This window comes from Mesoplodon mirus (assembly GCF_964341445.2).
Source record: "Mesoplodon mirus genome assembly, chromosome: 10".
Taxonomy (NCBI): Eukaryota; Metazoa; Chordata; class Mammalia; order Artiodactyla; family Ziphiidae; genus Mesoplodon; species Mesoplodon mirus.
This window is the reverse complement of record NC_138986.1, coordinates 25,707,536-25,722,774: the sequence shown is the minus strand read 5'-3', so window position 1 is coordinate 25,722,774 and position 15,239 is coordinate 25,707,536. Positions and strand designations below refer to the sequence as shown.

Here is a 15,239-nt window from a genome sequence, read left to right as displayed (position 1 = left end):
GCATCTAATTATTTACACTGGAATGGCTGCCATGAGTTACATCAAATGGAGACTTGTTTAATCTTTATGAGAAGATAGCCTAGAGATATATGTACTGTTTGTACTCTTTTTTAAAATTAATTAATGAATTTATTTTTGGCTGCACTGGGTCTTTGTTGCTGTGCACAGGCTTTCTCTAGTTGTGACGAGTGAGGGCTACTCTTCGTTGCGGTGTGTGGGCTTCTCATTGCGGTGGCTTCTCTTGTTGTGGGGCACGGGCTCTAGGCACGCGGGCTTCAGTAGTTGTGGCACGTGGGCTCAGTAGTTGTGGCTCACGGGTTTTAGAGCTCAGGCTCAGTAGTTGTGGCGCATGGGCTTAGTTGCTCCGCAGCATGTGGGATCTTCCCGGACCAGGGCTCGAACCCGTGTCCCCTGCATTGACAGGCGGATTCTTAACCACTGAGCCACCAGGGAAGCCCCTCTTTTTTTTTTTTAAGTCATTTAATTAATTTTTCCTCTAAATATCCTTGTGAGGTGGGATGGGAATTTTAAAGATAAGGGGCTTAGAGGATGTAGGCAAAGTCACAGCAATTAAATACTAAATCACATGCCACAGTCACATTACTGAAACACTTGTGTTTTAGCCCTGACATCACAGCCTCTGCTCTGTCGTGACTGCGATCACAGGGCAGAATGAGCCTGATGGAGAAACCCCAATCATGACGATAAGATGCCCTTGCCTTAGGAGAGGATTCTTCCAGGGTTTTCCTGATCAGAACTGCATACCTGTGATCTTGCACTTGTCATCATTATCTATCCACATCTGTCTCTCTGTGTTCCTAATGTGGCTACATTTTTCAGATTCTTATCACTTGGGCCCAGTGCTTGCAGTAAATCAGCTTCTCTTTCTCCTTTCCAGTCTAATCTGTTTTATCCGGTGTTTCTGTACACATTTTTAATTGCAGGGTTGTTTCTTGTATATAGTAGCTATTCAGTTATTGTTTTTTCATAATTGCGATTTTTATTAGCCTCTGTAATGATCGTGCCCTTTTTGTGGAAGGTTTTGCACCTACTTTCCCCATCCTCTTGGCTTATTTATGGAGGAAGCACCAACCATCTAGATTGCAATACGCTGCCTGTCACTCAAGTTCTTGCTGTTCAGTGATAATGTAGTCAGTATGCTTTAATGACCCTGTGAGGGATGTATTTTTAATGGAATTGTCCTCAGCATTTAGGTGCTCCTGTTTTCCTTGAGGCCAATGTGCTCAGAATACCAGTCTAAACTTCTTATTCTTTCATTATGCAGTGGAAGTCAGACACTTGAAATTAATTTGCTGTCACCCTAAATTTCCTACACCCGGTCTGTGTTTGAATCCAGTGAATTAGTGCTTGCCAGGCTTTGGGTTCCGTTTTTCCATGTATCATTTTCAATAAGTCACTTCTGTCTGCTTCACCATCCTTGCTAGAAACTGGGGGCCCTTTATATGTCTTGGGAGCCATGGGGGGGCCATGGGCGCCGTCAGCTCTGGAGTTAAAACCTGCTCTGCTTCCAGAAAAACAAGCTGTGTGAGCTTAAGGAACCGGCTTCATTATCATGCTTCACTTTCACTATTTTTTTCTTGTTTTTAGTTTTTGCATAGAGCTCAGTGAGCCTTTGGATGTTAGTGGCCAGACATTAGGTGTGGAGAGCCTTTTTTTCAATGATCTTTTGAACAGGATCAGCATCAGTTGGGTGCAGGGATCTTCAGCTTCCTTCAGACTGTTGCTAAGAGGCCTCCCTCTACACTTGGCTGGCTTCCCTGTGGCAGAGAGAGTCCAGCCTCCTCTGTTCCCCTGAGAAGCTTGATTAGCAAATATGCCAACTCAGTGCCCTTCCCGAAGACCTCACCATAGACACGGCTCCCACTTCCTCCAGCCTCTGTTGTATAAAGCAGCTCTTGCTCACAGAAAACTGGGTTGGCTTTTGAAAACTTCTTTCTTACCCTTGCACACCTTGTATGAATGCACGGAGCGATGGAAGGCAGGAAGTCGATCATTGGTCCTATAAGTAACGTTATTAATTAGCCAGTTCAGGCAAAAAATTGCCATGATTAGTTTCATATTGTAAGGTCTTGCCAGTTGCCAGCCTTTATTGTAATGACTTAAAAAACCATGAGCCCGGGCCTCCCTGGTGGCGCAGTGGTTGAGAGTCCGCCTGTCGATGCAGGGGATACGGGTTCGTGCCCCGGTCTGGGAGGATCCCATATGCCGCGGAGCGGCTGGGCCCGTGAGCCATGGCCGCTGGGCCTGCGCGTCCGGAGCCTGTGCTCCGCAACGGGAGAGGCCACAACAGTGAGAGGCCCGCATACCGCAAAAAGAAAAAAAAAAAAAAAAAAAAAACAAAACCATGAGCCGGGGCTTCCCTGGTGGCGCAGTTGTTGAGAATCTGAGCCTGCGCGTCTGGAGCCTGTGCTCCGCAACACGAGAGGCCGTGATAGTGAGAGGCCCGTGCACCGCGATGAAGAGTGGCCCCCGCTTGCCGCAACTAGAGAAAGCCCTCGCCCAGAAACCAAGATCCAACACAGCAAAAATAAATAAATTAATTAATTAATAAACTCCTACCCCCAACAAAAAAACCCAAAAAAAACCCAAGAGAGAAGATGGGCCACCTCACCTCCCCAGACCACCTACACCAGCCACTGTCTCATACCCTCCACCCACCTGCCATGAAACACAACGTAGAAAAAATAAGAAAGAGAAGCTGTGCAAGGTAGCAAGATATCAAAGTAAGAAAGCCTCATATGAGAAAGCCCGAGGACCTTTCAGATGCTCAGTGGATGTTATAGTCTAATGAGAAGCTTATAAATAAGTAAAGAAACCAGTAATGTATGAGACTGGTGCTTGCTCTGAAGCTAGTGAAACAAGGAGCTGTGAGAGAGGCCATTTCAGAGAGAGTGTTCAGGGAGGGCCGCAGGCCTCTCTGAGGGGTGACATTTGAGTTGAGACCCCCAAGAAGCCAAGAGATGAGCCACATGAGGAACAAGCCTAGGAGGATTCCAGGATAGGAGGGCATCAGGCAGAGGTACCATCAAGTACAGAAGCGTTAGAAGACATGGCCTCTCCCCAGGCGAAATTAGGACCTGGTGACACTGTTGTCCTCAGCTCTCATCCCTCCTCGCGTACCAGACTCCGACCCCCAAAGATAGTCATCAAATAAAAGAAAGCCTTTTCCCATGAAGCCATGGGGCAGTAGTTCCCACAATCCCCCTCTCTCGACCAGCGTGGCATTCAGACGATTTTTATCTGGAGTCAGCTCTTGGCTCTCAGGTGCCTTAAGGAGCAAAAAATTGTGAATTTATTCTAACCTTGTGACTAAAATTGGCAAGAATCCTTTTTTCCTTCTTTAATTACCTACCTGTTTGCTTTCTCTAAAGGCGTGACTGTTCCTAGGGCTGGCCTGGCTGGTAACTAAGGCTGAGCGATTTAGGAGAGGTTCCTTGTTCCATGGGACAGTTACACTTTTTTTTTTTTTTTTTTTTTTTTTTTTTTTTTGCTGTACGCGGGCCTCTCACTGTTGTGGCCTCTCCCGTTGTGGAGCACAGGCTCCGGACGCGTAGGCTCAGCGGCCATGGCTCACGGGCCCAGCCTCTCCGCGGCATGTGGAATCTTCCCGGACCGGGGCACAAACCCGTGTCCCCTGCATCGGCAGGTGGACTCTCAACCACTGCGCCACCAGGGAAGCCCCCAGTTACACTTTTTGATGTGCTGAGCAGATGTATATCCTGTATTAGGTAAATTTGCTAGGCTTCAGTGCTCTTTCACGAGTTAGGCAGAAGCAGGTGAGAAACATCCTATGAGGCTGCTGCTGACAGGCCAAGATGCAGGCAGGATGTGGCTGTTGGGTTTGGGGATCAAGGAGCAGACATCAGCAATTTCATGTCTGGGACCACCGGCAAGATAATTTGCAGCATCAGAAACCAAATAGACAGGGGAGCATCTAGCCTTTTATCTATAAAATTAGAAGCAATTCTTAAAATGTCCTGGGCTTTTATCGATCTATTCCGTAATAGCTCTACAAGTAGAAAGTGGAATTTTTAGTGGTCTTTAAAGATCTTGTAAATGTCATCGACTCACTGTCTATGTAACTTGGAGAATAAGGGGAACCTGGCACTAATAAATAAGCCCCACGCAGTGTTCTGGGGAAAATAAAGAAAGAAGAAAGTGCCCATAAAAGAATGTCTAATCCCAGGTGGATCTGGGAAGGCGACAGGAAGAGAAAAATACAGTGACGCTCGGGTCTAGGAAGATGTAGAGACAGTATTGCATGGTCAGTCAGGGCATGGAGTCAGATTACTTGGGTTCAGATCTCAGCTCCACAGCTGGTACCTGTGTGACTTTGGCAGCTTATTTAATCGTCCAGAGCTTCAGTTTCCTTGTCGGTAAAATGAGGACAGTAATAATGACACTTACTAAAAATATCAATGTAATTGTAATTCATGTACAGGACCTAGCAGTGAGCCTGGCCATTTGGTTTTCTTTATTACTGGACAGACCTGGAGTTGTTGAAGAAAGCCATCTCTGGCCAGGCTTACAATGCTTCTTCCTTTTACAAGTATTAGTCTCTATTTTTGGGGGCAATGTGGGGTCACTAATTAGAGACGGGTGGGATGGGAAGAAACATGAACAGCAAAGAGCGAAAGAGTCATAAAAAACAGGACTGCACTAATAACATGCAAAATGGAAATTTATTTCTAAATTTTTACTTCCTTCTCTCTTCCTTCCTCCTCTGCCTCCTGGCTGTTAAAGGTTTTACTCTGCATAACCTACACCCCAACCTTTGACCTGAATGGGAGCGCAGTGCTGAAGATCGCGGAGGTGAGTATCCGTTTCCCCAGACGCTCAAGTGCTGCTTGTGTGTGCCGTCTGCTCACGGCTGCTTTACCCCGACCTGGGATAAATGCTGGGATGGGGCCAAGCCGCAGCAGTGGGGTGAGCCCTTCTCTGATCATTATTGTGGGGAATTTCCACTATGGAGTTGATCTGTGGGAAGCAGGCTATGTGGGCCACCATCCTTAGTCGGTGCTCTGCATGCTTTGGTTTGCTTGACTTGAGGCTTTAGCCATGGAAATAACAGTACCGGTTCTCCCGACGCTGCTACACCTAGGTATTGCACTTACTGTTTTTCCTAAGATTGATTGAAGAGAATTTGATTTTTTTTAATGGTTTTAAAGAAACCAAGTGTGACATTTAGAGGAGATGTTTATTGATTAAATTGCATCCCCATCTCCTAAACCCTGATGAATGCATTTTGTAATGATCATTGGCAAGCCTTCTCTTTTCCATCTGTATTGCAGCCTTAGAGTAATATGTACCTTCAGCAATCCCAGCAGTATGTCCAACAGAAAACTTGCTTTCTTGAATGTCTGGTGTATGCCTTTGGCTTTTGGAAACAGCATCATTCCAAAGCTTTACTCTACTATGCTTAGAGTGAATTTCCTGCCATTTCTTGAAAAGAGTATCTTCAGGATTTGCATGTTTTGACAGGACTACACATGTAGACCTCAAGGAACCAATGATATTCTGAATTCTGAAATTATAGAGAAAAAGAAAGCCTAACCATCAGCAGTCATGGGTATTTTTTTTTTTAACACTAATGATTACCATTTATTGAGTATACCAGGTAGACGCTTAGCACTTCGGGCATGTTTTCTTTTTTCTTCTTTTTCTCATCATTATTGAGGTATAACCAACAAATAAAATGTTCGATGTTTCGTTATGCATATACATTGTGAAATAGTCACCAGAGTCAAGCAAATTGACATATCCATCATCATACATAATTAACATTATCATGAGTAGTATTTATATTGGCTGATACATGTGCTTTTATGGTATTATGTGGCATTGAAGAGTGAAAATTGAGAGAAAATTATTTTTGAGTGCATAGAACATTTTTATGTGTCAGTCAAAAGAAAAAGACAGCTGACCCCTCACTACAACATAAATCAGTTCTCAAATGCGTATTTATGTAGGTAGAAAGAACACTTTTCTTTACCACATTTGTATGTTTCACTCTATATAAGTAAAGAAATAGAATAACTATCAGTATTTTTAGTTGAATTTTAAGAGATACTTGTGAGTGATCTTGTCATTTGTAGGTTTGCTTTTTTTTTTTTAATTAACTGTGGTAAGAACACAACGTGATATCTTAAACTTTTTTTGTGTGTGTGTGGTATGCGGGCCTCTCACTGTTGTGGCCTCTCCCGTTGTGGAGCACAGGCTCCAGACGCACAGGCTCAGAGGCCATGGCTCACGGGCCCAGCCACTCCGCGGCATGTGGGATCTTCCCGGACAGGGGCGCGAACCCGTGTCCCCTGCATTAGCAGGCAGATTCTCAACCACTGTGCCACCAGGGAAGCCCCACATAGAACATTTTTAAGTATACAATTCAGTAGTGTTAACCATAGTGCAGTGTATAGCAGATCTCTAGAACTTATTCATCTTGCATAACTGAAACTTTATATCCATTGAATAGTAACTCTCCATTTCCCCCTCCTCCTCCCCACACCGTGCAACCACCATTCTACTCTCTGTTTCTATCAGTTTGACTATTTTAGATACCTCATGCCAGTTTGCTTTCAAAGTGACAAATGTAGTTTTGATCAGAGCAAGAAACAGGATTGGCGTGTAAGAGGCTTGTTATTTCTTTGCCATGTGAAGGGACAAGAAGGGAAATGCAGCGTGTTACTGCCCAGCCACTGCCTAGCTTGACCCCTGCCCAGGAGGGGTATGGGGAAGGGGATGGGTTGTTGTAGGACCCTCAGGACTGGGGAGGCCACCAGGGATTCCCAAGCTCCCTTTGAGAGGGTGAGGTCTTTATCATCCTCACAGGGATGAGGTTTTTTTTGTTTTTTTGTTTTTTTTTTTTGCTGTTCGCGGGCCTCTCACTGTTGTGGCCTCTCCCGTTGCGGAGCACAGGCTCCGGACGTGCAGGCTCAGCAGCCATGGCTCACGGGCCCAGACGCTCCGCAGCATGTGGGATCTTCCCGGACCGGGGCACGAACCCGTGTCCCCTGCATCGGCAGGCAGACTCTCAACCACTGCGCCACCAGGGAAGCCCAGGGATGAGTTTTTGAATGAGAATCTGAAAGATTCGAGATATAATTCCCGAACAGCAGATACACACTGCCATGGACCACCCAAGTCAAGGGTGATTTCAGAGGGGATCTGGAAGCCAGAGTAGAGAGTTGGCAGACCTGTCTAGATAGGATGAAACATCAAAACACAGTGGTCTCTACCAGAACCTATAAAGGAAAAAAAAAAACCTTTTATTTATTTATTTTTTAAATCTCAGCCCAAGAGTGATATAAAGATAAAGGCGTTTGAACGTGGTGGTGACAGCGTGGGCTCTTGAGTTGCGCTGGTTGGGTGTAAATCCTGGCTTTACCACCTCCCGGTGGGGTTGCCCTAGATACCTCCCTGGGCTTGTGTTTGTTCTCTGTGTAAAAGCAATTCTAACAGCACCTACCTCACTATCTCTAGTGTGGTTGTGCTGATTAGACAAGAAAGATAGAATCCAGGTACAAAGCTTCCAGTGCAGGCAGCCGCATAGTGAATGCTGGGTCAAGGTTAGCTGCTTCTCTCCTGGAGCAGCAGATTGATGACGACGTCCAGGCTTCCACTAAATAGTGTTGACACGGCCAGGACCCTGAAGGGATGGGTCATCAACTGGGCTGGCTTCCTGAGACAACAGAAGCACGCTTCTTGCCCCTCCTGCAGCCTCCTGAGATCCCCTAGTTAGAAGAGTTCCCAGCAGAATGTCAGCATGAAGGTCATGAAGCAGAGGTCAGACCATCACGGGAAAAATGCGTTACTTCCAATGCTAGCTTTTTTTTTTTTTTTTTTTTTTTTTTTGCGGTACGCGGGCCTCTCACTGTTGTGGCCTCTCCCGTTGCGGAGCACAGGCTCCGGACGCGCAGGCTCAGCGGCCATGGCTCACGGGCCCAGCCGCTCCACGGCATGTGGGATCTTCCCGGACCGGGGCACGAACCCGTGTCCCCTGCATCGGCAGGCGGACTCTCAACCACTGCGCCACCAGGGAAGCCCCCAATGCTAGCTTTGACTTATTGTTCAGGATGGAGGCTTCGGACTGCATTCCTCTGAAGGAAGGACTTGGCAAAGATCTTAAGAATAAACTTTTCATCCTGTATTTGATAGCAGGGGCCTTCCCTTGACAGTGCGCAGGCTCCCAGAAGATGTTTTGAGGCCCCGCCTCTCCTATAGACCCACAAGAAGGTCTTACCACCTCCCTGTCCGTGGTGAACTTGACAGTTGAGGCTGCAGGTTCCCCCAGCCCTCACTTAGACGCCCCACTCTTTTCTGGTGACTGGAAACAGCAGCAGATTCTCCAGCATAGCAGGGGGATGGAAACTGCTTTGTAAGGACCACAATGGTCACCACTTCAAAGTGCTTTGGATAAATAGCAGTGTGTAGAATCACTCCTCTGTGCTCGCCTGGACCTGGCGTGGACACCAGGTTGAAGGGAGTAAGAATCCAACTCTTGCAGCTGGCCAGTCCATGGGTAAAGACATCTGCACGCCAGGCTGCTGAGTGAAGCAGAGTGATCCAGGAGCAGGACAAGCATGCAGATGCCAGCACCAGGGGCTCACTCTATCCAGTGGCACCGATCAGAAAGCCAGTGAGAAAAACACCCTGGAAAGTGCTTTCCTGCTGAGAATAGTGGATCTTTTATCCATCAGGCTTGGCTGCAACTCAGAGTACTTCCACCAGGCATTAGCTAGAGCTCTGGGCTCTCTGTGGCCATTCCCTCTCAGAGTTGATCATTCTGAGGAGGCTTGAGACCATAACATCACTCTTGGTGGCAAGAGATAAGTATATATTACATGGCTAAGACAATGTTACATGGCTACCTTTAGTATATATTTAACTCTCTGCCAGGCACCGTTCACAGAACTTTCCGAGACAGGCTTATACAAGTTTGCATAGGTTCCTGTATAAGGCTGACTATTTTCAGTAGTTACTTGATTAAACTTTGACTTCTCTTTACACTCCTGAAACGAACTCTCTTACGTATGGGATACTTAGAGTTGCAAAGCATCAGAGGCCCTACTTTTATGTTGGTGGTTCTCTTCAAAGGCTGCATATTCGAATCACCTGGGAAGTATTAGCAAAAATAAGATGCCTAGGGTTGCCCTAGAAATTCTGAGTTTTTTGGTCTTGGAGGGACCCGGGCAAACAAATTTTGTAAAGGCCTCCAGTTGATTCTACTGCAGAAGTCATGTTGAAAATCACTGCTCTGATAGTTACTGTTCTCTCCAACAAACTGTGTTGTAAAACCATATTGAAAGGAGCTGTGATGCTCTAAAGCCTCAAGTGTGGTCCACTCAGCAGAAGGATGGCAGCACCTGGGAGCTTGTTAGAAATGCAGGTCCTCGGGCCCCAACCCAGACCTCTGAATAAGAATCTGCCTTGTAATGAGATACCCTGTGGGATGCATAAGCATATTAAAGTTTGAGGAGTGCTGCCACAAGTGAATATTGGTATAATCTCATTAAAATGAGATCTAAAGATAGTGTTCTGCTGGGTTTATAGACCTAAATCCCAGGCAAGATCTGCCATGCCTCTTTGCCATGGCTAATCGAGCCCCCTCCACGAAGTAGGGACATCCACACAGCAGCAGAATCCTCTCCATGGTGGCCCCTAATAAGTACAAGATTTTGATTCTTCTAATTTCCCTTGTCTTCATCATCTTCTCCTGCCAAATCATCTCCACGTTTTCTCCTTCCCATTTGTCATTGCATGATATATATCAAACATATTTCTTAAAACGCTTTAACGGTTTAAACTGCCACAGAGCTATCCCACTGTTCCTTCTGAGTATGTGTTTCCGCCAATAAGCCCCACTGTCAACCTTTAAAAACATACCTCCTCCCTGAATCCATATTTATGTAATCTGGCATAAGACAAGCATGGAGTAGATCTACTTATATGAAAAGCATAAGAACAATTTATAAATATAAGCTTATGGATCAGTAGTTACAGCTGTTAGATTATTAAGTGCATTATGTATGGATAATTTAAGAAAGGATAGTAGACTTATTTGAAATCATTGTTTACTTCAGATACACATGATAGGTATAAGTATTTTTCTTACATTGCCTACATTTTATATTTCCTCAAATTTGCAAAATAGCTTAGAACCTTTTGGGTTTTCACCAGAGAAGTTGCTTAAGAAATACTTTTTCATCAACAGGAAGCATTAACTACAAAAGAAAGTTATACTGCCACAAAAATAATGGTATTCTGTAGACATAGTGAAACCCAATGATTTTGCAGGTTTTTGCGTGTTCTCAAGCGCTTTCCGCCTGCTAATTTAGCCTTTGAAAAATCTGCATCTCTATTTTTAAAGCAGGACATTTCAGCCTAAAACTACCACTTAGCTCCTGGAAGCTTTCTTGGTTGTAGTGGAATTTCTCATAAAAATAAGTCTTTAACTTCAAGAAAAAAAATCTTTTCTCCTATTGTCACTTTTGATATAGCTAGGCAAACAATTTATAAAAGTACCTTAAAGTAAATCATTTAAAACCCCTGTGGAAATATTGGGAGAGAATCCACACACTCTCTTCTTTCTTACTCTCTGCATTGACTGTTACTCGAGAATAGTGTTTATCCTGGAACCTGTTGATCAGGAAACGGGGTGTGTGCTTAAGTATGAAAAATGAGTCTGTTTTCCCAAGGTACTGCTGAAACTTATAAAAGGATCATTAAGCACTGAAAATGTAAATAAGAGGGCAGCCTTCATTTGTGTGTCTAACTTTAACTTGCTTAATTAAATTGCAATAATGACAGTTTTTCAGAATAGGGTCTTCTGTGATGCAGGAGGAATAAGAAATATCAACCGAATTTAGAATTGGACAGTTATGAAATATCCAACATGTGTTTTCTGTTTAATTTCATGAATTATCATTCCTAAAACTCTGTATGGATACAAAATTCTCTTCATTGGTTGAAAGTTGGACCCTTAGTATTTCTCCTAGTATTATGCCCAAAAGAGCAGATGTGTTGAGTGTCCCGAGGATAGTTACCTTAATGTAGGAAAAAGCTGTCGAAGCAAAAATCGCCAAGGCCTTGGGGTTAAAGGAAGAGGTAGTGCCATAACCAGAAGTTCTGTGAAGCTGATTTGAAGATGGTGAATGATACTGTTTCATTGGTAAGATTTGGAGCATATTCTCATGCCTGCTGAAGGCTGCTCTATGGGATTTTTCTAAGTGAGAAAGCCTTGTTTGTAAATGTGTATTTGCTGGTTTGATCTTAGTCATGGGAAACTTCCAGTCTTTGATCCTGTAGCATGTTATCAAGTTCAAGCAGAGTCTCTCTCAAAGACCATTTTTTTTTTCTTTAAGATTTTTACTTTGAGGAACGTCCCTTTTTTACTCCATCCATCCTCCATCCCTCAATTCCAAAACAGTGGTTAATAATGGTAGCTACTGATGGTTGAGTTCCTAGGGCATGTCAATAAGTATTGTATTTTCCACACATTCTCTTTTAATCTTTACCATAACCGAGCTATATAAAGAATCCCAGAGAAAAGGAAGGTTAATTTGCTTGCCCAGTGATTTTAGGCCAGGAAAGCCCTAAGGTGGATGGGAGGGAGGGGTCTCCAGGCTGGAGTCTGATTGCATCCACTCCACTTTCCACATGCTTCCTTTGTAAGTAAGCTCCCCCCACTGCCATCTAGACTTATTTTATATTGATTTGTTTATAAATAAAATACAATATTGAAGAAATTTTTTTTAGATATTCTGATCTAGGCTTTTTATATTTCAAATATGTGCTGTTAACCACTATGCTATACTATTGCTTCCTGGCTACCCTCAGTCTTAGAAAATGTTAGTGAAATCTTGCCATATTAAGATAGCAACTGACTGAAATTCTTTGGATTCTTATCCACTTTGGACCTTTACCAAGGCATTTAGTTAGAGAATGGCTGTATGGTGGTTTTACATGTAAAGCAGAAGTATTGATGCATTTTACTTTTTTTGTGACCGTAGATTCAAGTGACCATCAGGCATATGCCACTTTCTTGGGTATCTTTACATATTGATACTCAGTTTATCTTTTCTGAACATTACATTATCCTCAGAGTATATGGAGTTTAGCAATAGTTCCACTTGTTACGCCAGGGAACTTAAAAAACACTGAAGCTCAAGACCTGCTGCCAAAGATTCTGATGTAACGGTTCTAGTTGTCACTAAAGTATTATTTTAATTGGGCTGACTTCTCTTTAAATATTCAGTGATCTTTTTTTTTTTTTACTCTAATGTGGAAGCATTATTTCTGAGCCATACCTCAAATAAAATATTTTACAATTAAGGAACAGGTAGTCTCCAGATATAACCCGGAAAAAAAGTATACAGATGACTTACTTGGTCCATTTATCCTGGAAGCATCTTATTTGTCTTGTTCTCTTTAAGACTGGGAGGGGTAGCCCCACCTCCTGGCAAGAAAACCAACCAAGGAAGCTGGCCCATTAAACCAGCTGAGGCTACTGGATTGAGGAAACCCCATTCTAAGGAGCTTCTCCACTTTTCCTTCCAGAAACTCTTTCTTTCCTTCCTCGTGGGCCAGTCTCTTTACTGACTCTGGTTTGACTCCTCTAAGGTGTCTGTTCTTTGGCTACTTACTGCCAGATAGGCTTTGAGCGAACTAGTCCTTTGCAAGGCATTCTCCACTTTCCTTTAACCTCTGACTTGCATGGCTCTTGAAGAATTTAGTTGGAGTTAGAAGACACATTGAGCAATGCAGAGATGCCCTCTACTTCATTTTGGGTTGGTTCACTGGACAGAGGCTAGAGTTTGGTAGACCCTGTGTAGACAAAGCAGAAGGCTCTGCCTGAGAAGGTGCAGGCATTGATGGGTTGAGGGGTCTTAAGCCATTTTAACATGCCAGCTGAAGCCAGGAAGAACATGGAGGAGGAAGACGGAAGTCACAATCAGTTTTCCGTAAATGCCTGGGCACTTTAAGAATTTCCTGTAAGTTGAGATCCAAAAGGAAAACCAGCAAATTTCCCTCCCCCAGCATGGGATCAGATTTACTTACAGGTATTTCTTAGGAATAATAAAACAACTTCAGTTCATTCTGTCTGTGTGTATGTATGTGTGTGTGCCTGTGTGTTTGCATCAACAGGACCCGTTTGATGAGGTGCCTCCTGTCACATACCCACTTGTTACTGCTGTTTACCTGGGAACGGCAGAGCCACTGAGCTGTCGTCACGATATAACAGAGTTCAGACTTACAGTGATCATCAAAATTTCCTTTGGTTCTAATGTGATCAGCAAGCATTCGTATAAGAGACATTTCTGCTTTCTTGTAGCTTACTTAATCTCTGATCCTTTCTATCTTTATCACCATAAATTGTCATCTCCGTAAAGATTTTCCAGTTGGAAACATACTAGCTCTTCTCTTTATAGAACTCATTAGTCAGTACCATGCACTGTTTTAACAAAGCTATGCCACTAACCCCATTCAGATAGGGAAGAGAAGGTAAATGCACAGTTCAACAAAGTGAAGGTCATACGTGCTTTGTAAAGCTAAGCAAACTTCTACTGTGGCAGCTTCTTTAGAATTTATTATCACTTTGGTTAATGCATATTGAATATCTGCTACATTCCACTATGCTGCTTCATATTTAATCATAGTGATTACACCGTGGTTGTAACCTAGTACTGTTATTTATCAGTCTACTGACTCGGTGATACAAAACTTGTATTGCTTATGTATGGCTTGCAAACTTGTGTTTTCTTGTTCTTGTTCCTTCTGCTTTTGGGGTCTGTTTTGCTTCATTAATGATGTATGTTTTTGCCCTCGGTTGTGTCTAGCATGCCATAAAGCTAGATGTCCACAAATGCATGAAATGGTCAAAATGTTCCTTGTGAAACTCCTCACTGCCCTGTGTCTTCGTGCATTCCCTGGCGATCAGGGGCCTGTGGCTTTTCACAAGGGATTTGACTTGCCCTTTGAGCCTCTGGCAGAGGTGCAGGACTGAGGCTTTTTAAGTGTCAGTTCTGCACCACGAAAGCAAAGGGCATGGGGAGACAGAACTGATAACAGGGTATATGAAAAGAAGAAACTGATGAGCTCCTTTTCCAGAAACTCAGCCTGACTTTGGACATGGTGTTCTCTGAGCTTCTCTGATTCAATGTGCTCATCTTAGCACTGCCCTGAGGTATAGGAAGAAAAACATTCACAACGGGAAAAATCACTGGTCTTGAATTAAAATGGTCAGGTTTATAAGGGGAAACGTAGTTCTGCAAACCTTTCGGATTTACCCATTTATTATTAATATAGCAAGTTAAAGGAACTTTTCTTTAGAAGATGTCAGGATAACTGATAAAGCATTTCTTTCTGAGTACCTAAAGAGAGTGATATTATCAGATACATGATCATTTTTTTATTTAAAAGGATACCCTTTTGTCATATTCAGTCTTTATACTCCCAACTTTAGTAGAATGAGCTCCTTAGGTTAATCTTTTTTTTTAAAGCAGACTAAACATGCCTGTCTTTTCCCTTAATAAAATGCCTCTTGCAATAAGTCATTTCCAGTGTTGTACATTTCCAGTAATAGCACCTAAACATTAAAAATGGTGATAACAGGGCTTCCCTGGTGGCGCAGTGGTTGAGAGTCCGCCTGCCGATGCAGGGGACACGGGTTCGTGCCCCGATCCCGGAAGATCCCACATGCCGCGGAGCGGCTGGGCCCGCGAGCCATGGCCGCGGAGCCTGTGTGTCCGGAGCCTGTGCTCCGCAACGGGAGAGGCCACAGCAGTGAGAGGCCCGCGTACAGCAAAAAAAAAAAAAAAAAAAAAAAAAAAATGGTGATAACATTAAAACTCAGAGCAATACATTTACTTGTGAAGTTCATCCGTTTACAGCACTGTGTTGCTTCAAATCCAGTTCTTCGTGTGTGCTTTCTTTCTTGGGTCTAAAGGGACCGATAGAGTTTCTTAAGGGAGGATATAGATGGCTCTCAGCATTCAGGAAAGTCATGTTTATGTTAAGTGTATATATAGTTCAGCTCTCCAGATAGCTACTCTCATCTTTAGTGCGTCTAAGGCTTAAGATTCCCCCTTAAATTTATAATGTCAGAGCTTAGAGATCTTAAAGATCAACAGTTATAAAGATTTCTTGGGAGAGTATAAGATTTAAAGAAAACTGTTAAATCCTAAGGTATAAATAGTACGAGTGTGCCTAATTACACTGTG

General features: G+C 43.6%; 1 protein-coding gene across 1 annotated transcript in view; it reads left to right on the top strand.

Annotated features, from left to right (window-relative positions):
* ARFGEF3 (ARFGEF family member 3) overlaps positions 1 to 15,239 on the top strand; it is a gene marked incomplete at its 5' end in the record, with an annotated part of 191,581 nt that overhangs the window by 68,843 nt on the left and 107,499 nt on the right. The window contains one exon of the mRNA XM_082634251.1: positions 4,765 to 4,833. Within this exon, the coding sequence (XP_082490377.1) occupies positions 4,765 to 4,833 (69 nt within the window). The remainder of the gene's footprint in view (positions 1 to 4,764; positions 4,834 to 15,239) is intronic.